The sequence below is a fragment of the Sinocyclocheilus grahami genome, unplaced genomic scaffold, assembly GCF_001515645.1.
Source record: "Sinocyclocheilus grahami isolate Dianchi unplaced genomic scaffold, SAMN03320097.WGS_v1.1 scaffold327.1, whole genome shotgun sequence".
Classification (NCBI taxonomy): domain Eukaryota; kingdom Metazoa; phylum Chordata; class Actinopteri; order Cypriniformes; family Cyprinidae; genus Sinocyclocheilus; species Sinocyclocheilus grahami.
In genome coordinates, this window is record NW_015505506.1 from 956,332 (window position 1) to 968,911 (window position 12,580).

At 39.6% G+C, this 12,580-nt stretch overlaps 1 protein-coding gene across 4 annotated transcripts in view; it reads right to left on the bottom strand.

Annotated features, from left to right (window-relative positions):
* Nucleotides 1-7,301, bottom strand: part of prdm16 (PR domain containing 16) — a 243,882-nt gene extending 236,581 nt beyond the window's left edge. For all 4 annotated transcript variants that reach the window (XM_016294974.1, XM_016294973.1, XM_016294972.1 and 1 more), the window contains exon 1: nucleotides 7,233-7,301. In XM_016294974.1, coding sequence (XP_016150460.1) covers nucleotides 7,233-7,269 — 37 coding nt within the window. In that variant the 5' untranslated portion in view covers nucleotides 7,270-7,301. The remainder of the gene's footprint in view (nucleotides 1-7,232) is intronic.
* Between the last annotated feature and the right edge of the window lie 5,279 nt (nucleotides 7,302-12,580).

Genomic DNA, 12,580 nt, shown 5'->3' on the forward strand with positions numbered 1-12,580 from the left:
TATAGATAGATAGATAGATATATAGATAGATAGATATATAGATATATAGGATAATTTAATGAATGATTATTTATTTTAGGATAATTTATTGAATGAAGATTAATGAGCATGAAACTTACATGAAGTGCAAGAAAATGGTCAAGGTTGGTGTGTGCGTGTGTGTGTGTGTGTGTGTGTGTGTGTGTGTTGTGTGTGTTGTGTGTGTGTGTGTGTGTGTGTCCAGGGTTGAGAAACTGCTTTATAGGGTTAAGCGGCTAAACACAGTACATATTAGACTAATATACAGTGATTTAAGTTCATTCAAGTGCATTTGATTGTGGTGTGGGTTGTATTTCTAAAGGGGTTAGGCTTTTTTTGGCTGAAGTTTATTCAGCCCCAGTGATGTTGCAATACTCCAGACCACCCGTGCAGCTGTGAACTCGCTGCTCACACGCGTCTATTATCATGCATGTTCACATCTGCACACAAACCCAGATTTACGCCAATGCACAGCTCATTAAACTCCAGAAAGGGTGTAATGGTATAATGCATGATGTTATCAAGTTTACAAATGAATCTAAGCATGAACATTGGCACCGCTGCGTAAAGCATAAGGGCATGGGAAAAGAGTAAGTGTGTGTGTGTGTGTGTGTGTGTGTGTGTGTGTGTGCAGTGCAGTGTGTGTGCAATGCGCCAGTAATGATTTGTTTAGGATGTCGGCCTTAAAGTGGTTGAAGAAAACGGTGGCAGCTTGAGGTTTTATATATTTTTCCAGTAAGCCGCACTGTAGTTAATGAAATTTTACACACCAATAGTGCCGCCTCTCCCTCGAGAGCGAGAGCTTCATAATCAGCGTGCCAACACTCTCGTTTTTTATGAAAACAAATTGCAGCCAGGGAGATGGACTAATTGTGTTGCGACGCAGAGCAAAGAGAAACAACCATTCACATAATTAAGCCAATTTTCAGGGACAAAAATAGTTGAAGGGACAGTAAGCAAGAGCACTCATCTGGTACATGCCACCCCTCGCCCATGCGTACAAAGAAAAGTTAAGCATTAAGCAAATATAGGCCGAGAAAGTCACTGGATAATGATGGTTCAATTACAGTGAATCCCAGCATACCGCACCGTCCAATTATGAGAAATGATGATGGGCTGACAGAAGGCTTTGGAAACATGAAAGACTTTTTTATCAAAGCAAATCTAAGCACTCTATCTCTAAAGTAGAAAACGACTCTACAACTGCCATTACAGCACGTCATACCATCGTAATGAGACAGAGCTGCCCATCTTCCACTGTAATGACAAAAGATGGAGGACAGAAGATGAGTTCAAAAGATAAATGTGGAGGCCGGCCCTTTGAACGGTAATGCTCGACTTGAGTGGCCCACTGGGGAATGACATCCACTCTCTTATCGCCAAAGGATGCAACATCAAGGTCTGGCCAAACAGCCCTCGGTAGCCGTGCTGATGCATGGGAACTTCAGCGGGGAATTACGTTTGGGTATGTCCTCACTGAAAGGGTGAGCAACTGCCACTCTAAACATCCCGAAAACTGCCAAAAGCACCAGCCTAGCCTGCTTGGTATAAGAAATATGTTCACTTCCAGGGGAGAATTATGTTGCTGCATGCTACAAGGAGAAAAAAAAGAGGAATTTCCCTCCATTTCAGTGCACATAAATAGACCCCAAAAATGATAACCCCTTGTTGTTTTTATATAACAAACAAACACAGCCGTGAGGAATTCTTCGACTTTTGTGGACCATCCATTGCAATATTAATTTGGCTCGCAGTTGAAACGCAGCACAGCTGGGTGCCTCGAGATGCTGGATGGAATCTTTCCTGGTGCTTCTTTATGGGCAGGAGTTACGACAAGACGCGTTACGGCCTAAAATTAGCAACCCTGAACACATGATGCAGGGTTAATTATTTCTCACAGTTCTTCCCGGTGGGTGTACAAAGCTACTTTTTCCTTGGACAGTATCGGCCAGCTTTCGGAGGTCATAATGTAAAAGAAGTTTTCTTGTGTATGTTTTTTTTAGCCAGAAAAGCTGCGGAGCTGAGACCAGCGCTGGTTTGCACTTATACGAGAGAGTACTGTATGTTACAGAAAAGGTTATCTTTTCTTCAGAAAAGGTTATTCTGAGAATGTCTTGATTGTATGCAAAAACTGTTTTTTTTTGTTTTTTTTCCAGATGTCAGTTCCCAAAGGCTGTTCCTGTCACTTCTTGAAACCTTTTACTAAATGTTTTTGAGTATTTTATGATTGTCAAAGTCTGATTTGCCATTGAAAAAAAAATCTAAACTGTCCATTACATATGTGACCCTGGACCACAAAACCAATCATAAGGGTCATTTTTTTTAACTGAGATTTAGACATAATCTGAAAGCTGAATAAATAAGTGTCCCATTGATGTATGGTTTGTTAGGACAATATTTGGCCGAGATACAACTATTTGAAAATCTGGAATCTGAGGGTGCAAAAAAATCAAAATACTGAGAAAATCGCCTTTAAAGTTGTCCAAATGAAGTCCTTAGCAATGCATATTACTAATCAAAAATTAAGTTTTGATATATTTACAGTAGGTAATTTACTAAATATATTCATGGAACATGATTCTGTGATCCAGGATCACATATATAACAGAAATTGTATTGTTATTTAAAATGAATAACCTTCAATATGACATTGTTTGACAAAACACTGTGTCAAGAAACAACCCAACAAAATGTATATAACCCAGCTATCTGGGTCAAAAACACTAATATTTGTTCAGCACTGGGTTGCCAAATAACCCAGCATTTTTAGAGTGAACATTTACTGCATTAAAATCAAGACTTAAATAAATAAATACATTTTAGATTATTTTATTTGGTTTTACATGCTTTTAAATGCATTTCATAATTATTATAATTTAAAAAATTATATAAAATATAATAATTGCAAACAGGCTAAATCTTATATCTCAATACAAAAGTAAGTGCAAATACTTTCAGCAATTTAATTATTCAAAATAAATGATTACTTTATAGTTCAGTGGCAGCTATAAGACAACACTCTAAGCAAGAAAGAATAATGAGCTACAATTCAATCAAACACCTTAAAAAAACAGCAGTGCGTCCGCTTCTACGGCCAAGGAGTTGCAGACAGCCTGGGCTGTAACATGATAAGCACGTCTCTCTCACAGACATGGCTTTAACAGCTCTGTAATGGCTGTCTTTCCCCTACTGCACGCTGCACCCTGCTCTGCTCCACAGCATGGGGGCCTCTTCTTATATATCCGCTGTTTCTTAAAAAACTTTGAGAAACAAATAAAATGCATTATGCTGGTAGGAAAAACAGTAAGACACTAAAGTCATCTTTAAGGTATGCACACGACTGCCAAAGCATAGTCAAAAAAGTTACAATTGGGTGAACGAAAAAGGAAAAAGAAAAAAAGGGTGTGCAGCTCTAATGCGACAGAGAACAGCTGAAACAGTGTTTAGACACACGCGGAAAAGGCCCTCCCATGCGCGAGTCACTGTGATGTCATAAAGAGGTGCCACAAGCGAACAATAACAGTGCAGTACGGTACAAAGAATAGTAGAATGAATGGCGTGTGACAAATGTGAGCAAGGTTGAGTTCGAGCTGCCTCACCTTTGGGAAGCACAGGGCGATTGGGCTCAGGTGGGCAGACGGGAAACTGTGCCAGCTCTGCCTGCGCTCCATAAGCCACCCATCAACCTTTCCTCTCGCTCAAGATTGGGGTTAACTAAGCAGGCCGTCTGGTCAAAGGCTGCCCTACAGGCTCCCGTTGAAGATGAATATGTGTGCATGCATTCTGTGCACATGCCAAGATTGTAACAATATCAAATACAAATTCAAACTGGTTTCAAAATGGTTAATGTCAGTCAGTCCGTCAGCGTTGAAATAAAGACATGCTCACCTGTGTGTGTGTGTGTGTGTGTGTGTGTGTGTGTCATGCACTGCACACACAGCCATTAAATGATTTTCTCACAGTTCTTCCAGTCTAACCAGCACTTTTAACAAGACCTTCTTATCAAAGACAAACTTACATCTCATAGATAATGTGTGAGGAGTTATATGTCTCTAATGGCTCACGCACCATTAGTCTGTTCACCAGCTCTCATGTGTGAAAGCATATTGTGCACATACACATTCAGCTAGCTTGCAGCTAAATGTCAGCCATTTTGCCTGTAAAAGCCCAGTTTTGAGTGCTGACAGGCTGTGTCTTCTAGCAAGACATCACACACAGCTTCCATTGTTGCTTTACAGTGTTATAGCTTGATTTTATTGCATGTGTCAAAACAACATAAGCTGCACAACAACTTTTTGATTCTTATCCATTGCTATTTTATTTCTATGCGCAACTATATGTCTCTCTTCAAAGACAACATCATAATGTAAACAGGGAAAGTCAAAGCCCACATTTAAGTGAAAGAGGGGGGGAATAGAATTTGACAAAACGTTTCCCCAAATAAAGAACCTGTGTAAATACATAAATGTGTATCGTTAAAAAAAAATGCACATTTTTAAAAGACATCTCTGTGGCAGTTTATATCAGTCACTTCACTGTACATGCGAAATTGTTATTTGTGTTAATTTTCAGTGGCGTAATTTACTGTATGCATGTATATATTGTCACGCAGCGCATATACTGCGTAAACCAGAAAAAAAAGTCCTTCAACGCTGTATTTTTTTTTTTTTGTGTGTGTGACAGAGCCAGGCCTCATTTCAGTTTATTATTGATTAGACACGCCACCCCAACTTGATTCAAAATAATTAATTGTTTCCAGTAATATTATACATGCATAACACACATTGCACGCTCTTTTTTTCTATAGAATTGTGCTTTCAGATTTATGACTATGATGTTAAAATCAGAGAGGATTTTAAAGAGAGGAGGGAGGCTGTATTAGGCGAACGCATGCTTACCTGGCGCCTGAACAACCCGATTTCTCTCTGAAACTCAACTTAAACTATCGTATGATAATATATCAAAGACAGAGCTTGAACTAAGTGACTCATAGGTTATATAAATAAGCCACAGAATATTAATTCTCAACCAGAACGCATTAAACGCTCGTCGAAAAATGAACGAAAGGCCTAAGATTATGAGTCAAGCTCGTTTATGGCCACTTGATTCGTTCACTAACAGCAGATGCCGGTTTGTGCTTTACTTGCAGCCCACGTTAACATTTGATAACATTGCTTAATTAAACACAATTATGGTGATGATACTTGACTGCATTGAGGTATGAAAAATCATTAAAAGCAGTGACCGACGGTGTCTCATAAAAGGTGATCATATTTAAGACGCTTCTCGGCCATACCTGCCATTTCTTTGGGAATTACGATACGGCAAACTGTTGCGTTGAGAGAAAAATAAAAAAATAATAATAATTTGCAATGTGCTGATGTTACATAATTTGCGTTTTTAAAACAGTTTCGCCATATTTTAAGAATAACCTAAGAAAAAATGTATTAAACATGTATGATTTTAAAGAATCATTTTAATTATGCTTTTTTCTATATAATAATACTAATAATAATACACAAATTGTAACATCCTCTGCATCCTCTGTCCATCATTTAAATTTAAAAGAATGCAGATCAATTTAAAAGAGTATTATATCTCCATGCATTCCTGAGAAACGGAATTTATACGAACACGGGAAGCCGTAGCCTCTAATAAACATCTTAACTCAATGATATCGCAGACAGATTGAATGCAGTCATAAAGTAAATCTGTCGAATGTGACTCTGGAAGAGCAGAACACTGACTGATCAAAGCAACGAGATGAACCACGGTATACACGAAATAAAGAAAAGTATAGCCTAGACAAGTTTTGAGAGAAAATACCGAGGCCCATATTTCTGTCCCTAAACAAACTGAGTAGGCTGTACGTTCTCCCGGCAATTTGAATCAACAGGTCACGGGCCCACGCGTGCTTTCCTACATATATTCAAACACTAAAATGTCTTAATATTTTAATACATGTCGCGTCTTATATATGGCCATTGAAACCTATAGGCTGAGCATTATCAAAACTGTGCACGGTTGCATCTGTTTCACATGCCACTTGTTCAGTTCAAAATAAATTCATTTTGATCCAAAAAAAAAAAAAATCTGAAAAGGAGATATTAAAACATTGTATCGATTGTATACATTGTATTGTATGTTGTGCACGATATTTACTTCGTTGTAATTGTCCGTAAATACTCAAATGATCGTGCAGCGATTTAATACATAGCCATAAAAAAGAAGCCTTTTTTTCGAACGAGTCGCACGAGCGATGACTGTGCCCACACTGCAGTGAATAACCGCATGCAAAAGTTTCACGGGCACTTAACATAAGAAAATAGTTTGAGTGCAAAATCCTACCTATCACAAACAAGTCAAAATACAAGTGAAAGCCTAACGAACAATAAGCAAAGACATCATGCAGAGTCCAGAGGAGATTTACACACTTTCCCTCGCCTTTGAAAGAGTAAAGAAAATAGCTGACTCTATTTTCCTCAACATGACATGTATGCATTATTGATTTCGCCTTCGAAAGAGTCCAGAAAATAGCAGACTCTGTTTTCGTCAATATGACATGTATGCATTATTGATTTGCCATTCGCAGATGAAGCCGCATACCGAGCCGCAACAGACCCCAGAGGCCAAATGCAAGCTCCTAATTTAAGATTATCGGAAGAATTGTCCATTTTGCGTGATATTCCTTCTGCTATGGCATCCAGCGGACAGGCAGAAAGCTCTGGAGATCTCCACTCTCTCTCTCTCTCTCTGCGTCCTGGGGTCCATGAGCAGTGCTAGAGCGCCCACTATTTCAACAAGCAGGAATATGATTTCACAAGACCTGGAACCACTCAATAAAAAAAGTTACTATCCCTTTCGACAACTCTTCGCTAACTTTCGTGTAACAATTCTCTACGGTTTCTCGACTTCGCTAAAACAAGAGAGTGAAACTGCGCGGCGTGGAAACGCGCTCCTGACCATTTCAGCCAAAGCACCATCACACATACAAGAAACTTCTGAACAAGCACACCACGGCTGCATCTGGTCTAAAGGGTGGACGCCGCGGATCACGGAGAGTTTGAGCGAGTTCAGTGCAACTGAGAGCTGAAAAACAAACGCACCGGACAAAGACGCGCTCGCAGTAGGAACTGGTCAATGAAAATGACACTTTGGTGATGTGCGCGAGGGTTCAAAGTACCGGGAGCGAAAGAAGCGCAAGAAGGACCTACTTTTGGCCAGTTTTCTCGCCCTCGCCTTGGATCTCATCTTGTCGGCTTGTAGATTCCTCGCGTCCTCCTTGAGCTCAGAAGCAGCAGCAGCGCTATCTTCATCTCACGAGCATTGTCAGTTTGGACACCTTCGCACATGCGCACAGGCCATTCAATCTGACACCCTCGTCAGGGCCAAAAAACTTTCCAATGTATTCATCATCATCACTTTTTGTCCTATCGTGTCTCCTTTAGATCACTTATCTCTTTCCCTCCTCCTCCTCTCGCTCCGCAACATCTCGGATCTCCCCCCCACCTCCCCTTCTCGAGCTCTTGAAGAGGAATAAGTGCTATTTTTCAGGGACCTGCGGAATCCGGTGCGACACTGGGCATTGGATCCTGGATGGGGTCAAGGTCGCAGCCCCTCTATACGCAAGGTGATCGCGAGCATTTCATACACTCGAACAATAAGCAACTATTTTGAAGCGTGAAAACGTTTTGTTCCAAAATACGCAATTATGTGAAACGCATTCCTTTACTAAATAAATTATTAGTAGTATTATTATTAGTATTAGTATTATTGTTATTATTATTATTATTATTCATGCTGGTCACACCTTAAACAAAATGTTTTTTTCTGAGCATATTGCATTATTGATTTGCCATTCGCAGATGAAGCCGCATACCGAGCCGCAACAGACCCCAAAGGACAAATGCAAGCTCCTAATTTAAGATTATCAGAAGAATTGTCCGTTTTGTTTGATATTCCTTCTTCTATTGCATCCAGCGGACAGGCAGGAAGCTCTGGAGAGCTCCACACTCTCTCTCTGTGTGCGTGCTGGGGTCCATGAGCAGTGCTAGAGCGCCCACTATTTCAGCAAGCAGGAATATGATTTCACAAGACCTGGAACCACTCAATAAAAAAAAGTTACTATCCCTTTCGACAACTCTTCGCTAACTTTCGTGTAACAATTCTCTACGGTTTCTCGACTTCGCTAAAACAAGAGAGTGAAACTGCGCGGCGTGGAAACGCGCTCCTGACCATTTCAGCCAAAGCACCATCACACATACAAGAAACTTCTGAACAAGCACACCACGGCTGCATCTGGTCTAAAGGGTGGACGCCGCGGATCACGGAGAGTTTGAGCGAGTTCAGTGCAACTGAGAGCTGAAAAACAAACGCACCGGACAAAGACGCGCTCGCAGTAGGAACTGGTCAATGAAAATGACACTTTGGTGATGTGCGCGAGGGTTCAAAGTACCGGGAGCGAAAGAAGCGCAAGAAGGACCTACTTTTGGCCAGTTTTCTCGCCCTCGCCTTGGATCTCATCTTGTCGGCTTGTAGATTCCTCGCGTCCTCCTTGAGCTCAGAAGCAGCAGCAGCGCTATCTTCATCTCACGAGCATTGTCAGTTTGGACACCTTCGCACATGCGCACAGGCCATTCAATCTGACACCCTCGTCAGGGCCAAAAAACTTTCCAATGTATTCATCATCATCACTTTTTGTCCTATCGTGTCTCCTTTAGATCACTTATCTCTTTCCCTCCTCCTCCTCTCGCTCCGCAACATCTCGGATCTCCCCCCCACCTCCCCTTCTCGAGCTCTTGAAGAGGAATAAGTGCTATTTTTCAGGGACCTGCGGAATCCGGTGCGACACTGGGCATTGGATCCTGGATGGGGTCAAGGTCGCAGCCCCTCTATACGCAAGGTGATCGCGAGCATTTCATACACTCGAACAATAAGCAACTATTTTGAAGCGTGAAAACGTTTTGTTCCAAAATACGCAATTATGTGAAACGCATTCCTTTACTAAATAAATTATTAGTAGTATTATTATTAGTATTAGTATTATTGTTATTATTATTATTATTATTCATGCTGGTCACACCTTAAACAAAATGTTTTTTTCTGAGCATATTACTTATTTTTTTAACTGCTATTGCATTTTATTGTGAAAGTCTCTGTACCTGACGTGAGAACATTGGTGAGTGCCTTATATTTCTAGATAGATAGATAGATAGATAGATAGATAGATAGATAGATAGATAGATAGATAGAAAGAAAGAAAGAAAAACTATTAACATTATTAATTTAGGTGAACTCTATAAATAGGTAAAAGGTGTGTTCAGTTTCAATGTTGCTATTGAGAGCCACCCGAGTCAGCGCGCGCTACAGTCCAGACGGCCAGGAGCTCCCGTGTGAGTGCATGTGTGTGTGTGAGAGAGAGAGGGTGTGTGTGTGTGTGTGTGTGTGTGTGAGGAGAAAAGAGTAGAAATACTGTATGTATGAGTGCATGCGTGGGATCCGCAGCGAGAGGGTATGCATATAAACTCTCTCTTGAAACTGTATGCACTTTGGGTCTTAGCTCTAGATTAGGTTTTGTGCATCAGTATTGGGTAGGATATACGAATTATTGGCAGTTTATGTGCAGGTAAAGCAAGCAGGGAACGGCAAGGCAACCGATTCGCTCATGTAAGTACATGATTCTGTTGAATTATTTGTTGGACTTGTGACAAAGTATACAGGTTACTCTGTACATCTAAACTGCAGTCATGTTTGCATGTGCACAATCATCGCAATTTAATGGTCATTGTAAGGCTGTAGCCGTGCTGTCAGAATCAAGCCTCAGCAGTGCAATAGCAACACCCGCAGTTATTTTCTGCATTTGGCATGTAATATCGGTCCTGTTGGACACATCAAAAGATAGCAAGTTAATATGATGCGGAAAGATGTCAGAAATTAGAAGGATAGCGTTTCTTGCTGACTCAACTAGTAAACATTTATTTATTTATTTATGTATTTAAATTAGTTATTTTTGCATTATCAAAAACTGCACATGCTGCTGTTTTTGTAACTCTAATGTAATTGCATATTATTATTATTATTATTAGTGTTTCTCTCATGTTTTTGGAAATCACAGTACGAGCTTAAGATGAAGCATATTAAATCATAAATGGTTATTTAGGATTTCTCTTTATAATCAGAAGACCGTTCTGCAGTAAAACGGAGCTCATTTTGTCACCAGATCCCGTGGGAGCACATGGGCTCATGCAGGTGTTTTCCAAGACATCTAAAGCAGCCAGTAACAGCAATGCATATCCACTGTCAGTCTTTTTTCGTTGATATCATTCCTGAACGATGGGCAATACTCACTTCTGCTTTTATGGCGAGCGTGATAGAAGACAGAGCGGTGTATTACTATAATCATAAACTCTGGCACATAAGCATATTGTGAGATATGTTTAAAACCATGCTTAGGATATTTGTTTTTTCTCAAATTAATGTAATAGGCCGCATGAAGCGCGTAAGTACACGTTTATGTGCGTAATTATCTTCTCTGAGAGTGAGAGGGTGGATTGGCACCTTTTGATTTTGTGCAAACTAACTGCAGAGCCTGATTCATTCATAAATTAAATAATTCGCACTTTATTTGGCGTATCTGCTTTTGGCAAATTAAAGAGGTTCAGATGGATTAATAGGGCAAAATGCTTTAAACACTTATATGTCCAGATACTAAACCCGGCTCTGAAGGAAGACGTGATCTTGTTACTAAGCCCCCCACTGACAAATGACATTTATTGGTTTATTGACTGACTCCATATTAAACGTTTAATCGGTAAAACGTGTCAAGACACATCCAGATACGAAACATATGTTAATAAAATAGATACAAAAATTCTGAGTTTTTTCATTGAGAAAAACAAGACAGTGAATGCGTTTTATCAGTTGTACATAGGCTAAATAATATTTGACCACAATATATTGATGTACGTATTGAGTATATAATATTAAAACGACATTGTTGAATTATTATTATTATTATTATAATTAGAATATTTAGCTTAAAATTCAGTTGTTTTATTTTAAAGCGAGCAAAGGTGACTTAAATGCACAGATCTATTGTATAAAACAATGTCACATTTTTTTCTTTAGTGATAGCTTGCCAGTTGCACATTCCTCGTAAAATAATTCAAATGAAAATCTCTCTCACGCATTTGCCTGCACATTTATATATATATATACGGAACAACACCTTTGTGAAGGCATTTAACTGTAATTAAACTTGTAAAGAAAAGTGCTGCTCCTCATCACTAGCTCATTGGGGAATAGTTTTCTGCTTCATTTAAACGTCTGCCTTTTTACGAGCTCCTGGAAACGTGATGGCTATATGTAACCACGCATTTGGACTATTTTCTTTCCAGATTGTTGCCATTTTCCTGTGGTTTAGCACAGGACGGGAGGGATGCTGGCCCAGGCCCCGGAAGAGAGGTGTTCTGCAAGCCAGGCCTCAGTGACACCCACCTTGAGAACTGCTGTCAGAGACGGAGTTTGTGTCCTCTTAATTAATTAAGGACAGAATTTAAGAAGTTTGTCAACTGAGTATCAAATCAGTCACTAGCCGAAATAAATCCCTGTCATTTTAAACGCATTAACCCACTATATATCTTTGAATATGTAACAGTTGTTTGTTTGTATACAGTTGTACGTGGATGTTTATTAAATTCACTAAGTCAAATAAAATGTATAGAGGCACCATTGCCTCGCTGTGTTCGTTTCAACGCATTCTAAGACTTCGAAATAGAAAGTGTTTTCAAGCAATATTATAATTCAGGTTAAAATTACACAAAAAAGGAGGGGGGGGGGGCATTCTAACAAATAAGATTTTTTTTAATGTTCATTTTAATTATTTGTTAACTTTTGTGTGCAACAGACCGCAACAACTTAAACCGTCATTAATCGCCACACCGTGTTCGATTTTATCGAGGTTTTTTTATTTTATTACTGTTTTTAGTAAAAGTTACTAAATTAATTAAGTTAATAAAAACTAGTATTACAAATGGGCAGCGACAATACCGTAAATAACAAACAGATAAAAACATTACGTAGGCTACAGTAATTTTGCATACAAGAAAAAAATTCATAATAATAATAATAATAATAATCAACTGTTATAAATAAAACTGAACAGATGGAATTAGAGGGATAAGATCCCGATCTCTGTTATTGCTATACGTTCGTTGAAAGCAAGTGAAACCATATCTTTATTCATGGTAAGAAAGGGCTCGGCTTATGTGTTACGCACTGATAGGATCTCACCACACTCAATATGTGAAATGATATCCACCCAGCAGTGGCCACAGTCAGAAAACACGGGGGGGAAACACTTGTTGCGACAACTATAGCTGCGCTCTGATCTTTACATGTTAATACAGTGGATGCAATGGCAAAGTAAACACAACTCCGTGATGATGGGGCTTCAGAGTCTCTCTCTCTCTCTCTCTCTCTCTGTCCATTGCACACGAACAGACACACACGCTCCCACAGAGAGAGAGAGAGAGAGAGAGAGAGAGAGAGAGAGAGAGAGAGT